The sequence below is a fragment of the Gordionus sp. m RMFG-2023 genome, chromosome 2 (assembly GCF_954871325.1).
Source record: "Gordionus sp. m RMFG-2023 chromosome 2, tfGorSpeb1-WG-v2, whole genome shotgun sequence".
In the NCBI taxonomy this organism is placed as follows: Eukaryota; Metazoa; Nematomorpha; class Gordioida; order Chordodea; family Parachordodidae; genus Gordionus; species Gordionus sp. m RMFG-2023.
In genome coordinates this window covers 46,515,236-46,531,037 of record NC_088776.1, presented here as the reverse complement: position 1 = coordinate 46,531,037, position 15,802 = coordinate 46,515,236, and the positions used below count along the sequence as shown (strand labels likewise).

The following is a 15,802-nucleotide window of genomic DNA, read 5'->3' as shown; positions in this document are numbered from 1 at the left end:
CAAGTTATATCACAAATCATCATAACGTTGGCTTGTCCCAATCGTTGGTTTGATCAATTCGATTTTGCACGTCGGTTTGTTTGATCACAAGCTTGATATCCATATCGTAAATTGTCTCCATTAATCATAGCTCGTTTGATAGTACTCAATTGTTATTATCATTTTCCGAAATTGTTATTAACATAAATAAGTTGCGAATAAGAAATAATAGTTCATCATAAGAATAAATGAAGAATGATAAATCAATAAGATTGTTATATTTTTAGCGTTTTAATTTTTTGCGTTTTAATTTTTTGCGTTTTAATATAAGCGTTTTAATATTTAATTTAGTTTATGCAATTTAACATTTATTTTATATTTTAAGTTACATAGTCTTTTAAATAAGCAGGTTTTTTTTAAATTCGCACAGGTTTAAAGATAGGTGTTATATCGTTATTATCAGTAATTTTTATATTTTTGTCCATACTTCCCTCCTTAAAAGAATCCTTAGAGTCATAGTTAATAATTGTGTTAAAACAGTTTCTAATTCTTATTTGATCTAAATGTCTCCTCAAAATACCTTTCTCAGTCTTAATTTGGAACATCATATCATTTTCTTTATGTGTGATCATACCTTTGCACCATTTATCATCACCTTGTATTTTATACCAAACAAAATCTCCTACATTAAATGTTCTATTTCGTGGTAAAGTAACGTTTATTTTATTCTCCTTCTCCTCCATCGGTTTTAATAAGTCCCATTTAATTCTAATATCTCGATTAAACATTCTCTGTGATGGTGTAACTCCTGTAGTATCATTACTCGTATTTCTGTAATTAAGTAAAAATTTGCTAAGTGCGATATCTGGGTCTATTTTAATATTCCTTTTCATATGTGTTTTGAACGTTCTAACCATGCGTTTAACCTGGCCATTGGATTGCTGGTGATAAGCAGATGTAAGCACATGTTTAATACCAAAATTGTTGCAAAATTTTTCAAAATCGTTACTCGTAAAGTTAGTGCCGTTATCAGTAACTATAGTTTCAGGTATTCCGTATAGCGAAATAGTTTTAAAGATTTCTTTTAAAGTAACATCAGTCGTAATATTTTTAACAGGAATAATAATAGGAAATTTGCTGTAGGCATCGACTATTATCAACCAATTTTTTGTGAAAAACGGACCCGCATAATCTATATGTATCCTTTCAAACGGTTTGGTTGCCGAAACCCATGGTTTTTGTATCTTTATAGGATTATCGTGATATATATTACAATCGTCACAACTTTTCACTTCCATAACGATATCATTATTTATACCAGGCCACCACATGTAATCTTTGGCTAAGGATTTGATTTTTCCTGCTCCCAAGTGACCTTCATGTAATGACTGTAATATAGTTTTTCTCATAGAAGACGGAATTATGATTTTATTGCTTTTGTAAAGACAATCCTTAATTATACTTAATTCCAATTCAATGTTTTTATAAATATTATTCATTATAGGTCTGTTGTTATTAATATCATTTATGACTTGTTTTAATTCCGTATCTTTCAAAGTTTCATCACGAATTTGATCAAAGTTAATAGGTAAATCCTCATATTCATTTATTATGGTTACATCTTCAATAGTTTCATCACGACATTCTTGTGGTAATCTTGAAAGGCAATCAGGAACAACATTATATTTACCGGCTTTATACTTTATATTAAAATCATATCCTCCTAATGTAATATTCCACTTCTGGAGTCTTAACGACATGGTGCTATTATCCTTAAGACCCTTGGTGAAGATGTGAACTAGAGGCTTATGGTCAGTAATAATTGTAAATTTTGTGCCAATTAAATATTCCTGAAATCTCTTTATAGCGAACATTATAGCGAGAGCCTCACGCTCAATATTGGTATAGTTCATTTCAGACTTTAATAAAGTTCTCAACGCGAAAGCTATAGGTTTTTCTTTACCATCTTTTTCAATATAAAATAGTACAGCTCCTAAACCACATTTTGATGCGTCAGTGGCTATCCCTATAGGTAATTCAGGGTTAAAATATGTCAAAGCAGGTGGAAGACTAATTAACTTCTTTAGATCATTAAAACTTTTAGAGTGTTCTAGGTTCCAAGCCCATTTTTCTTTATTGACAATCTTATAAAGAGGATCGGCAATTTCCGCAAAATTGTTCAAAAATTTTCTATAGTAGCCAGCCATTCCCAGAAATGTTGATAATTCAGCAGCTGATTTTGGTTCTGGCATATTAATTATTGCTTCAATTTTGTCGTGATTAGCATGAATCCCCTTAGCGTCAATATTATGACCCAGGAACCTCACTTTGTTTTTAAAGAACGCACTTTTATTAAAGTTAGGTATTAGCCCATACGATGATATCCTATCAAATACTTTTTTTATGTTGTTTAGGTGGGCTTCATCGTTTTTTCCAGTTATAAGTAAATCATCAATATAAAATATAACGTCATCCATGTCACCGAAGATTTGATCCATAATCTGTTGAAAAATTGCAGATGAGGTCTTAAGCCCAAAAGGAAGTCTAGTAAATTGGTAATATCCCTTATGCGTAGATATGGTTAAAATATTTCTGCAACTTTTATCAATTGGAATCTGTAAGAAAGCATTTTTAAAGTCAATCTTCGTAAATTTCTTTCCTTCCGAAAGTTTAGCAATTAGATCATTAATTCGTGGTAGAGGGTATCTAAAGTCTTCTAGAGCTGGGTTTACAGTATCCTTAAAATCAGCGCAAAGCCTAATGCTCCCATCTTCTTTGTAGACAGCGGTAACAGGACTTGCCCATCGGACATCATTCACCGGCTCAATTATTTTATCATGTATCCATTTTTTGAGTTCATTACTAACAAGATCAATTTTTGAATAAGGGATACGTCTAGGCGGTATAATTTTAGGTTGGGCATCACTTCTTAAATGTAACTTGACACTTGCTTTGTTGATTGGCCCATTAGTTAATTTCGATTCACACTCTTTAATCAATTTTTTTATTTCATCTTCATAATTAGTGTCAATATTTGCTATAAATTTATTTAAAATATTTTTGAAAGCATTGATCCACATACGTCCCAACAAGGCATTTTTACTTGATTCAACCACTACCACTTGTAAATATTTGGAAATACCATCATAAGTCACTTTAACTTGAGTAGTTCCTATGATTTTGATTAATTTCCCATCATAAGCAGTGAGTTGTAGCTCGGATTTCTTAAGATCTCTAATACCAAGTTTTTTAGCCAGACCATGAGGTATAATAGTGTATTTGGATCCAGTGTCCACTTGCATACAAGTAACAATGTCGTTCACTTTTAAAGTAGTCATAAAAGCGTTATCTTTGTCATTAATCATATCGCCAGATAAATTGTTGACATTAAAATCATTATCATCTTTGTTCTTTGTAGAGTCGCCTTTTTCTTCAATAATTTCTTCAATATTCATGTTGTAATCATTATTGTATTGTATTTGCTTTCTATTATTTTCGTCGCCACTTCTATAATTATTTGAGTTGTTGTTATATTGTATTTGCTTTCTCTGATTATTATCATTACCTCTATAATTATTTGAATTGTTGTAATAAGATTGGTAATTGTTACGATTTCCGTCACCGTATTGGATTTGTTTTCTTTGATTATTATCATACCATGTATTATTTCTACCATAATTCGATTGATTATTATTATTATAGCGATAATTGTTATAGTTATAATTGTTATAATTATCGTGGTATCGCGAATTATTATTACCATAATTGTATCTAAAATTATTATTGTAATTCACATTTCTATATCTATTATCATAATTATTTCTAAAATTATTTCTAAAATTATTATCACTTCTACTGCAAAAATTTTTATCTTTATCGGACTTTTTATCCTTATTTATATAACTTATATCATTATCCTCCGACTTAATATTACTAGAATCCAATTTCACCCCTAATTCCACCATCTGATTCAATGTAAGGTCAAAATTTTTGGAGAATTTGTATTTAATCTTATCGTTTAAGGTAGATGTCCGTAATTTCTCTTTTAATCTACTATCGTCCAAAAAATTACATTTCTTATGAAGTTTCGATACTCTAATGTACCACAGCATAAAACTCTCTGATGAGTTTTGTTGAAGAAGATTAAATTTATTAATTAAAGTATTTAAATTTAGCGCTGGTAAAAGATAGGTTAACTTTTTAATCACAATTTTAAGATCTAAAATATCGGTATCAGAACAAATTGCCTTAATGTCGTCAAAAACTTCGTCTGATAAATTATTAAGCAAAGTATTAATTTTAATAGAGTCCGATAATGTACTGGTCGAAAAGTAATTTAATATTCTGTCTAAATAAATTTCAGTAAGAGGACCCACTAACTTAGGGATCTTATGTGTAAATTCTTGTTTAATTTCCATATTTAATTAATAAGACACATAAATAAGCAATTATAACATTTATTATTTTATTAATTCAAGTTTTGGTATAACTATTTATGTTTTAACGAATATACAAATTAATTCAATGAAATCACTATCGCTGTAAATATAGTGTTTCCCGTTTAATAATTCAAAGCAATTTATCATGTCTCTTAAATTCATAAATTCAAACAGCACATCCTCCGTACCGTTTATCCTAGAAAAGTTGACATCGCAATTATAAGTTAAATCAAATAAAATATCGTAGATGGAAATTTGATGGGGTACATTTAGTACTTTGAAGGCGAACATAATTGATGAAAATAATTTTGAAATGACTTACCCTTTTTTATCCATCTTATATAGAATTGTTTGTACCATTTTATAATTTTTTTTATTAACCATATTTACAAAGGGAAAAAAATTTTATTTTTAAAAAAAAATTTCCATGAGGCGAGTTTCTTTTGCCAAAACTGGAGCACCATGTAGAGTAACATGAATATGTGCACAAAGGTAAAAAGGTGTTTATTTATATTTAACTTTATTAATACTATTAATACTATTTTTTCCATTTCACACTTCTATTATATACATTTTTTATACGTCCAAATTAGAATATAAACGAAATACAAAAAAGTAAAATAATATTAAAAAAGTAAGGTTACGCCGTTTATAAAATAAAATTAGATTATAACAAATAACAAAAAATTAGATTATAAAAAATTCAAAAACAAAAAGAATTCAAAAACAAAAAGTATATAACGCAACAAGTCATTGGTTGGCAAATAGATAGGTAATAAAGAACAAAGGTGAACTATATCACGTCCTAGAGTCAAGTCATAAAGACTAGTCAGAACAACTAAATAATTAAAATTTTGGCCAAAACAGCATTATGTAAGCCGAGAGATTTAGGTCTAAGATGGTGTTTGGAATTCTATTACTAGGTCTTAAGGGTTATATATTATTATTTTGGCGAAAATTGGTAATCGGTTCGTTTTTAAAAATGGGCCCGAATCGTGCTTTTTAACAATCCTATTTTATCTTAAAATATTAAACAAAATAAAATAGTATATTAAAATTAAATACTATTTAAATTAACTAATATAATTTTTTTCTAAATATCGGTATCTTTTGAATGCAAAGTTCGTTAATTTACAGGTAATTTTAAATAATTATCTTTGAAACAATATATAAAATCTCTGAAAATTTAAGATATCAACATCTGCTATATTGCTCAACATTAGTTGTTCATATAAGCAAATTTGATTTATTATTATTATTTCAAATTTTTTTTATTATTAATTTTAAAAGGCTTAACTCTTTATTCGTTCGTTCCTGTATTTAAAATTTAAAATTTTTATTGAAAATATTATGTTTGGAGCACAAGTTCCTTCTTTTCAATCAAATATTGGTTTTGGTAGCACAGGCACCTTCGCTTCGCCTCAACCAACTCCATTACCAACTGTTACCTCTAATCCTAATAAGGATTTGGAGATTCCTCAGCCTCCTGATGATACAGTGACTGCCCTAAGATTTATTAGCCCTGGAGGTATGGGCAGTCAACTTAATTATATGCTTGCATCTAGTTGGGATCAAACGGTAATTTAAATAGCATATCATTATTGACTATTATTTTTGAAAGGTCAGGATATGGGAATTACAATCAACAGGAAATTGTGTACCTAAAGCTATGCAAAAATTAGATGCCCCTGTTCTCTCAGCTTGTTGGAGTGATGTAAACCACAAAAGATATTCTATATTATTTTTTTAGAAAATTAATTTAAAGACAGTGTTATATTTAAAAAAAAAATGAAATATATTCAATAATAATTTTTGTACTATAATTTATATTGTAAGTAAAATATGTATCTTAAAAAAAATTAAGGATGGAACAAAAATTTTTACTGCTGGATGTGATAAAACATCAAGAATGTGGGATCTTACTTCAAATCAAATGATTCAAGTGGCTCAAGTATTTGGATTAAAACTCATATTTTTAATAAAAAATGGCAATAATATTAATATCATTATAACTTTAAATTCATTTTATTATTTAAGTTGAACTATAAATATTAAATACCAAGATATACTATTTTAGTGGATATACAAAATGATAATTAACACTCATAAATTAAATTTTTTTTCTTTACCCTATATTTAGCCATGAATTAATTTGAAAAAAATTGATACACACATTTCCAAACTGATATAAAAGGAAAGAAAGTGTATTAGTATTTTTCCTTCTAATTATTTTACTCTCACAAATTCTATATATATTAATTACAAATAAATTAAAAATGATACTATTAATGAATTATGTGCTTTTTTGTACAATAAACTTTACATATAATTTAATTTATTTGATATATGTTATCTGATTAATACCATATTGGTATTGGCAATAAAAGTTGGAACAACTCTGAAATAATATATATTTAATGTTTTCCATAAATTATTCTTGTAATACTTTGTATTTTTAAAAAAAAGCATGATGCACCGATAAAGACAATACACTACATAAAAGCTCCTAATTACACTTCTCTTCTTACTGGCAGCTGGGATAAAACATTAAAAGTAAAATATATGTTATGTAAATTAATAAAATATCTCAAATGGTTATGAGGGTAGGATACAGTGAAATTTTATTTAAGGTTATAATGTAAGTTACAAAAAATAACAAGTGTATCTAAGTAATAATAAAATAGCTAATCTTAAAAAGATATCAAGATTCTAGTATCCACAAGACTCACTATAATATATATGTGTAAAATATTGCTTATAATTTTGATAAATTAAAATCAAAAAAGTGACGAAATTAATATCTGAGATTATCTGATATAACTAGTAGTTATTTTATCAATTGGTTATTATTTAATTTTATAAATTTTTATTTTAATATTCAGATTCATCACATTTTAGTTGCTTTATAGAGCCAAATTGTCTTATAATAGGTCTTTCCCTTAATTTTACCAGCAGCCCAGTCAGCAAATTGTGAGCCAGTTTATGATCTGAAATCATGATTATATGAGTATGGAAATAAACAATAAATTCCCTCTTTAAGGTCTAGAAAAGGAGGTAAGCAGAGCTATGCCCTTTCCCCAGATGGTAAAAAATAGTCTCAAAGATATATTAGGGGCTTAAAATCTATTAGATTTTGAATCTAATAATAAACGCTCAAATGATTATCTCTCATCCAAATCACATAGTGATAATAAAGAGGAACACTGAGAAAATAAAGTTATAAAGTTGGATTGAGCATTTTGAGGAAACAGTTATTCTTGCACCTACACATGCTCCAACAATAATACCTTTTACTTTTGATTCCCAAGTAGTAAAGGTCATACCCAAAATAAAATATATGGGGTTAACATTGGATATCAAAGTTATGGCAAGCCAGAAAGATATCCCTTTTTATGACAGTATATATTTCCAATTCCATTGTCAGTATCAATGTAATTATTGTTAAGGATTCATATGATATTCATGACAATACCATACTCCGACATTTACCACAAAGACGCATGCCTAATATTTCCGAAAGCTCTCTTGAAGTAAATAAAGGTAAAAAACAAAGATAGCTTATATCTAGAATTTCGAAATAATTATTTTTAATGCTAAGATAGGTCCCATTATATCTCTCTCATAAGCGCGAATATATTTTGAGAAGAGGTGAGGAGTGAACAGGAATATTTTTCCAATAGAAATCAAATTTTTGATCTAATAAAGGTAAGAGCTACAGATCTATGATCGTTAAAATTTGTAGTTTTCGGGAAATTACAAAACAATGAATCATTCAAATATTGGAGTTACCTTGGTTAGCCATATTTTGTTATAATTGGAAGAAATGAGATAGATAGTTATAGGTGCCGCTTTGAAATGCTTTCTAGTTATTTCTTATGTTTTCTCAATTTTATAATAGCAGCATCTTCTACTGAAAGGCTAAATGTAGATAGAAAAATCTTATCTCGGTTCTCCGGAGGTAAAAGTGTCGGATTTCTAGACTCAAGAGAATCGTAAAAAATTAATAGTGATAACTGCAAATAATATTCTTCAAAGTATTTATATTTTAAATACATTTTTTTTAAACAATATATTTTTTTGAAAATTTAAACCTGGTTATAGGAGCAAAGGTTTGAGGATACTTACAATCTATTTCGAAAGTTAGTCTGATTATTACTTTGAAAAAAATAGTTATATTGTCATCAATGCATGTACCAGTATTAAATAACTTCATCATCAATTCCCATACTTTTAAATTTATCTTTGGACATATAGGTAACTCTAGATAGGATTTGCTTATTCGTATATGAGCACTATAAATATTCTAAACATGGGATACTAAGGAGATTTTCGTTTAGGCGAGACCACGTATATTTTATTTTACTGTTATAACGATTTTTCTATACGGAGGAGGCGTATGGGAAATAAACAGATAACTACGAACGGTCATAGATGCCATAGAAATGGCTTCGTCTATTCTAGAATTATTTCCTCAAAACATACTCCAATCCCTATTACTCGGTGCATCTCGTCCATATAATCAGGAATTCAGATTACAACCTAATTGACGATTCCCTAACAATTCGAAGACCATATGGTTCTAGCACTTATAGAAAATTTTTAATATATAAGAAAAATTTTTTATAAAATAAAAAATCAATTAAAAAACTACTAAGAATTAAATCAGATTATCTCAAATCATAATTCCATTATACTTTATTTTATTTATTTAATTTTCAGATTTAATAGCAATATTTGCTTTAGTTTTTTTGTTATATTTATAAATTTCCCTATAATATACTTATATATTATAGTCCATTAAAGAGACTAGAATCTATATTTTTGAAAAATATTACATAACTGCATGATTAAATAATTTATTAATACATTCTAATGGAAAAAATTTGGTATAAGTATTGAATCCAATAATTTGCTTGCTGAGGAAATATCATACCTCGTTTAGGCCATTGTGATATTTCAGTAAGAGCATTAATAATAGGCTCTTCTAATCCATAAAAGCTGTTACTCCTTGATAGCGAAACCTCCATCTTGTTGGACAGGCTTTTTCAATTTCTTTCTCCTGTTGGACAAGGAGTTTCAAAAATAATTCTGTTAAAGTATTTTGTAGCTTGGGGAATCTAAGCTCTCATAGAAGCTAGATATTTTGCCTGGTATAAATAAAAAAATTTAGATATTAATAGTAGAGAACATGAATTAGAAATTGTCAAGTTGAGGGAATGAGCAGCACAGTAGAGATATATAGCTGTTGGATATTTTCATTTTATAAATGCATGAGTACATTGAGTTGCCCACTCATTACACGAGCTCCATCATGCCCTTGCCCACGTATCAAATTTATATTCAACTATATTTTTCAAAAAAATAATTTGATAATGAGATTAATTATTATTTGAATATTTTAAGATTCTCAAATATTACATCCGGCAGACCCAGTCATGCTTGAAACAGGAATAAATTAAAAAAACATTTCCTTAATAATATTATTTTATGTATCAATGTATCGTGCACACAATGACATCTGCTCAATGCCAGCAATATCTGTGGTGTCATCTCCCAAAATTGAGAGGTAGAATTGATTTCATTAATCAATTTTTCTAGAATGATATTATTGTTAATATCAATTATTTTATTTTGAACCTGGGGCAAAGATATGTAGCATTTTTATTGCTGCTATTAAGGCTCTCCATTAATGCAGAATTCTTTAATGTTTTAAATTATACAATCATTATTATTATCATCGAAATTCAAGCTTCCTATGGCCACGAAATTCTAAACCCTGCAATTCACAATACAGAATGGCCTTAGTTAATTTTTTAATTTTACATATATTTTCATGGCTATTTTAATCCTATTTTTATCAATAAACGAAAAGGGAATTATATTCCCACTTTGAATTAATTCTTTTGAATGAATTATGAGTTCACAGTTTTTGATAATTGTCCTCCGGCTCTTTGCACTTGTTAAATGGAGTATTAACAAGACTGTTAAGATATCTTGGGCCAAACAAGACATACCATGCAATATGCTCCATTAATTATCTCGGATGGAATATGCAAGCCACAACCAATTATTTAATCATGCAGTTATGTAATATTTATCAAAAACAGGACATTGATTTGATTGAGACAATGAGAATAGTGGAGAGCATTTTATTATAAATCAAGGAAATTAGGGTTAATGTAAATTTCATATTTTATATATTATTGTTAAGTCAAAAGCAGAGCTTTACGTGTTTAATACTTGTCTCCATAGAGTTGCTACAAGGCAAGATTATCGTCCAAAACATTAATACATTAATATAGGGTCAGTAGAAGAGTAATATAAAATAAATATGTTTATCCCTTTCTTAGATACATTTATAACTCAAATGAATGAAAGGTTCTTAATTCATCAAGTTGTACTTACTAATCTGCAGATATTACTACCCCACAAAGCCTTCCGAATCTTTTTCAGATCTTGATAGAAAAAAAGAATTACGAGGATTTTACCCATGACGCCTTATTAGCCGAATGCCAACTATGGTTGATACAGTCCCAAAAAATGCTATGGATGCTTTGCATCTAAACGTCTGCTTAACTATTTTCCCAATATATTAAAATTAGTATTTATATTAGCAACTCATCCCATTAATTCTGTAACTGATGAGAGAACATTATCTTCTTTAAGGAGAATAAAAATACCTAAGAAGTTCAACTTCTGAAAGTAGATTAAATGGTTTGGCTCTTTTGAATATGCATAGACATTTGACGCCAAGCACAAATGAGATAATGAAAAATCAGCTCAATCCCAACGAGGATTGGATTTTATATTTATAAATTTATAAAATTTTCCTTATTCATAATTTCCGTGCAATTTTATTTTTTAATGCGTTATATATTTTTTCATGAATACTTTATTACAATTATTCTTAAGAAACTTTTTGTGTATTAATTTATGTTTTCAATATTAAAATTTTTTAAGTTATTTAATATATAAATTTTAAAGGCTCAAAAAATTTCATATTTTTATTTTAGAGCATTTATTTTATAGTTTTTTATATGCCAATTTAATATGTTTTATTTTTATAATTCACAATAATTTAAAATTATATATTAGAAATAGTCATTAGTCCTCTATATGAAACTTGAAGAATTTTTAAATAACAATATATTATCTTTAAAAAAAATTTAATTACCCCCCCCCCCCAAAAAAAAAATCCTGCATACGCGCCTGTAAATAGATATACATAGCGGTGCTCTGTTGTACTCGCAACATTAGAAGCTATGCTTATATCATGTACTTAAAATGTGACATTCATTCCTTTTAATATACATTTTATTTCATCAGTTATGGGACATGAGATCTCCTAATCCAATGTTAACTCTGCAGTTACCTGAAAGATGCTATTGCGCAGATGCTGTATTACAGATAAAAAAAATATTTCGATTATTTTTAATATATCAATTTTTTAAAGTTAAATATTCACTTTTATGTATTTATTAGTGTTCAAATTTTGGAAAATAGTACATTATAACGATTTTAGATAAGTTTTAACTTATATATTTTCGTAACCTTTTTTAAAATTATTATTCTTAATTGAAATTATAAGACAAACTAGCATTTCTATAACTTTAACATTACTTGAGATGTTTTAATATCTAATCTTTACAGAGATTATTATCCTTTTAAATAAAAAAGGTTTATCCCGTAGCCGTTGTCGGAACCGCTAACCGTAATATAGTATTGTTTTCTTTGGAGGGAACTCCAAGAGAAGTACGGAAAGTCGAGTGCACATTGAAATATCAAGTTGATTAAAAAAAATTTCTACAAATTTAATGTTATTATCATTTGATTTTTTTATAAATTTTGGTATTACTATGAGTTTTTGCAAATTCAATATATTTTCCCGACTGCCCTAAATTTTTATGGGAAGAAATTAAAACTAATCATATTTTAATAAAGTTTAAATAAAATAAAAATTGCCACCTGCTTCATTCTAATTCTAAGAGAATATCCTTAATTATTGTTTTATTTTAAGAATAGATCATATTAATTTTTTTCCTTATATAATTTAATTTTATACTTTATATATTTATTTTTAAAACTGCTGGTATATTTTTAGCTGAGAACTGTTAGCATCTTTTACGATAAAACGTCTTCACTTAATCCTCCAGCGGGATTCGCTATAGGCAGTATAGAAGGAAGGGTTAGTATAAACGTTCTAAATACAAACTTACCCAAAGATAACTTTACCTTCAAGTGCCACAGGTCTACAGAAACCGTTAATGGGGTGCAAGAGATATATCCGGTATTTTACAGTTCTTTGCTTAAATTCATCGTTTGTATAAAGATTCATAATAAAGCGTTTATTAATTAAAGGGTTAAGATGAGAAATTGCCTGAAATTATTTTCGAATAATTATTAATTAAAGAAATCTAAGTCTGTCTGATCCAGTTTTCTCGATATCACTCAAAACCAATCCGAAAAAATTTGTAGATTGGCATAAAGAAAACATTATATTTGTAAATCGTTTATACTGTTAGGCATTTCTATCTATGGCTTTATAACAATATTTTATCTTGTTGATAAATATATGTTATCTTACAATTCACTTTAGATTTATTTATATTACATAACAAACTTATAAATACCGATACTTAAAGGTAAATGATATATCCTTCCATCCCATCCACAACACGTTAGCAACTGTTGGTTCAGATGGCCGATACAATTTTTGGGACAAGGATTCCAGAACTAAGCTTAAATCATCAGAAATAGCCTCAACGCCTAGTGAGGTAATGCCTATTACCTGTTGCGCTTTCAACCCTTCCGGACATATATTCGCGTATTCTACCGGTTATGATTGGTCTAAGGTTGTGAAAATCCCAATTTCTCACATCTTTCTTTAAATATTTTTTACAATTTTTATTAAAATATTAAATTAATTATAAGTTGCTTTTATTCATTCGTTATTTTTAATTTACTTGTTATATAATAATATTATTATCTCGACAACAATATGTTATCTGCCAAGATAATAAAATAGATATATCAAAGATCTGCAGAAGTCGAGATCCGACATTCATTACCAGGGTGTCAAACCGAACTAAAATTCGAACCGAATTGTGCGTGCTTTCGAACCGATTTATAATTATTTTTGAAATTATATTAATTTATTATAAATTATTGCATTAAATAGACAAATTTTCAAATTTTTATGTGGCTATGTTTTTATGATAAAATAAATAAATTCAACTGATCTCCTTTAATTTCTTTTTGGTTAAAAAAAAGAAGTATCAAATTTTAATCGAAGTGTAACCAAAACGTTATAATATTTTAAACTAGAACCATAATTAAATTGAACCGTATAACTTATCGATCCGACACCCTGATGATGACTAGTGTTGTTGAAAACCTCATATTTTCGCCAAAATCATCTTGGCTTGTAAATGGGTTTAAAAAATGAGAAACGAACAAATATTAAATGACCCATCATGTGATTGCTCAACTAATTATTTGATATAATTTAAAATTTTTAAAAATTTGGCCTGGCTCGGGTTGGTATTATTTTTTTAAATTATATTATTTGAGATGTTTTTAAAAATTTGATTATTCCATATAATTATTTAATTAATTTAGGGACACGAATTTAATCGACCCGACAAGAAACCTGCCATATATATGCATCCCGCTTTTGAGGAATTAAAGCCGAGAAAGAAATGAAGACATTATTTCATTATTTGTACATAATATAACTACGAAGACAATGGATACACTAATTTAATTACAAATAATATATTATTTTTAATAAAATACGATATTAGATTTCAGCTGAATTGCTGCATTTGTTTAATAGGCAAAACCAGTTTAGTCCCTCCCAATCATCTTTCCTTACTTCATTTTCTTGATAACCACATTGGCAAGACCCATTCTCTTATTTTATTTTTTATATCTAAGATAATTTACATTTTAATTTCATTTCCCCACTTTTACAGGCGCGTACGTAGCATTGGCAAGTAGAGATCAAAGTTAGGCCCGGTCCGAACGAGCTTCGGGCTGGGCTCGGGCCTAATTCTATATAAAATAATCGGGTTCGGGCCGGGCCTAATATTTATAAAAAAATTCGGGCCGGATCGTGACGGACCTTGGAAATTTTTTTAAATATATCAAATTTATCAATTTTATATTGAATTTTTTATGTAAAATAAAAATATTTGATTTTATTTATTGAAACTAAATGACATATAACATATGTCTTTTATTTTGAGTAATTATAAATATTAATTTCTATATTTAAATAAATTCGGGCCGGGTCGGTAAATTTTTTTAAAAAAAATCTGGTTCGGGCCGGCAAAACTTTTTTAAAAAAATTTCGGGTTTGAGCCGGGCCGGGCTTGAAAAATTAGGCCCGATGCAGATCACTATTGGCAAGACCCATTCTCTTATTTTATTTTTTATTACTAAGATAATTTACATTTTAATTTCATTTCCCCACTTTTACAGGCGCGTACGTAGGAATTTGCAATGGGGGAGGAATATTTTTAAAATTTTTTAGAAATATTCTAGGAAGAATTCTAAGTTTCAGTAGTGACTATAAAATATTGACAATTTCTAATACGCAAATTCAAATATAAATTAGTGATAAAAAATGGGGAAAAAAATAATATTAAGAAGTATTATAGATATATAATGTGAAATTCAATCTTTTCTGGGATTGAGCTAATTTTTCAATGATTTCATCGGTGCTTGGTACCAAATCCCTAAGTATATTAAGCGGCTAAACAACTATTCAATTTAATCTCAGAGGCAATTCTTCAGTAGTGTTGTTACACGATTCGGAGCCGATTTTTAACGGCTAACCATATTTTATTCAGAAAAATATTACGCAAGCTTGAAGATTTTGCTCATAGTTGGCACAATGATTTGGACATCTATTAGCGAAATCGACTTAGGCAATTTTCTGGCTAAAATATTCAGTTAGCTCTTTTTAAATTGAATCAAATCTAGCCATTTACACTACTTCTCAGATATGTTTTTATTATTATTATAAGAAAATGTTTATTGGTAGAAGTACTAAAGGTTAGCGTTATTAAAATATAAAATTTTAATATGTTTAAAAATTATGCGAAGTATATAGCATTTTTCGGAACATTATCAACCATATTGATCTTTTATACCATAGTTTGCATTCAGCTAGTAATGTATCATGGAATACTTTAACATCCTATAAAAATCTACCAATGTTTTATTTTTTCTCATCAAGATTTGAAATAGATTCGGACGGTTTTGTGGTAATAAAATTAGATTGTAAGGCCTACCTGATTAATCAAAATTCATTCACGTGTTATAATTTATATTATAGTATTCTTCGACTGACTTATTAATATTGAAACGATGGGATTGCC

At 28.1% G+C, this 15,802-nt stretch overlaps 1 protein-coding gene across 1 annotated transcript; it reads left to right on the top strand.

Moving 5' to 3' along the window:
- Nucleotides 1-5,728: 5,728 nt before the first annotated feature.
- LOC135923437 (protein Rae1-like) lies at nt 5,729-14,205 on the top strand. The gene is made up of 9 exons (XM_065458176.1): nt 5,729-5,996; nt 6,040-6,132; nt 6,283-6,369; nt 6,885-6,971; nt 11,745-11,816; nt 12,096-12,203; nt 12,520-12,705; nt 13,061-13,270; nt 14,037-14,205. The coding sequence occupies exons 1-9, from the start codon at nt 5,769-5,771 to the stop codon at nt 14,118-14,120; spliced, it is 1,155 nt and encodes a 384-aa protein (XP_065314248.1). The 5' UTR covers nt 5,729-5,768; the 3' UTR covers nt 14,121-14,205.
- Nucleotides 14,206-15,802: the final 1,597 nt, after the last annotated feature.

Excerpts from the sequence above, each read along its gene's own strand:
- LOC135923437 (XM_065458176.1), top strand. The coding sequence starts at position 5,769 with ATGTTTGGAGCACAAGTTCCTTCTTTTCAATCAAATATTGGTTTTGGT. Across the intron at positions 6,370-6,884 it reads AAATGATTCAAGTGGCTCAA|CATGATGCACCGATAAAGAC; the intron begins GTATTTGGATTA and ends TTTAAAAAAAAG. Across the intron at positions 13,271-14,036 it reads CCGGTTATGATTGGTCTAAG|GGACACGAATTTAATCGACC; the intron begins GTTGTGAAAATC and ends TAATTAATTTAG.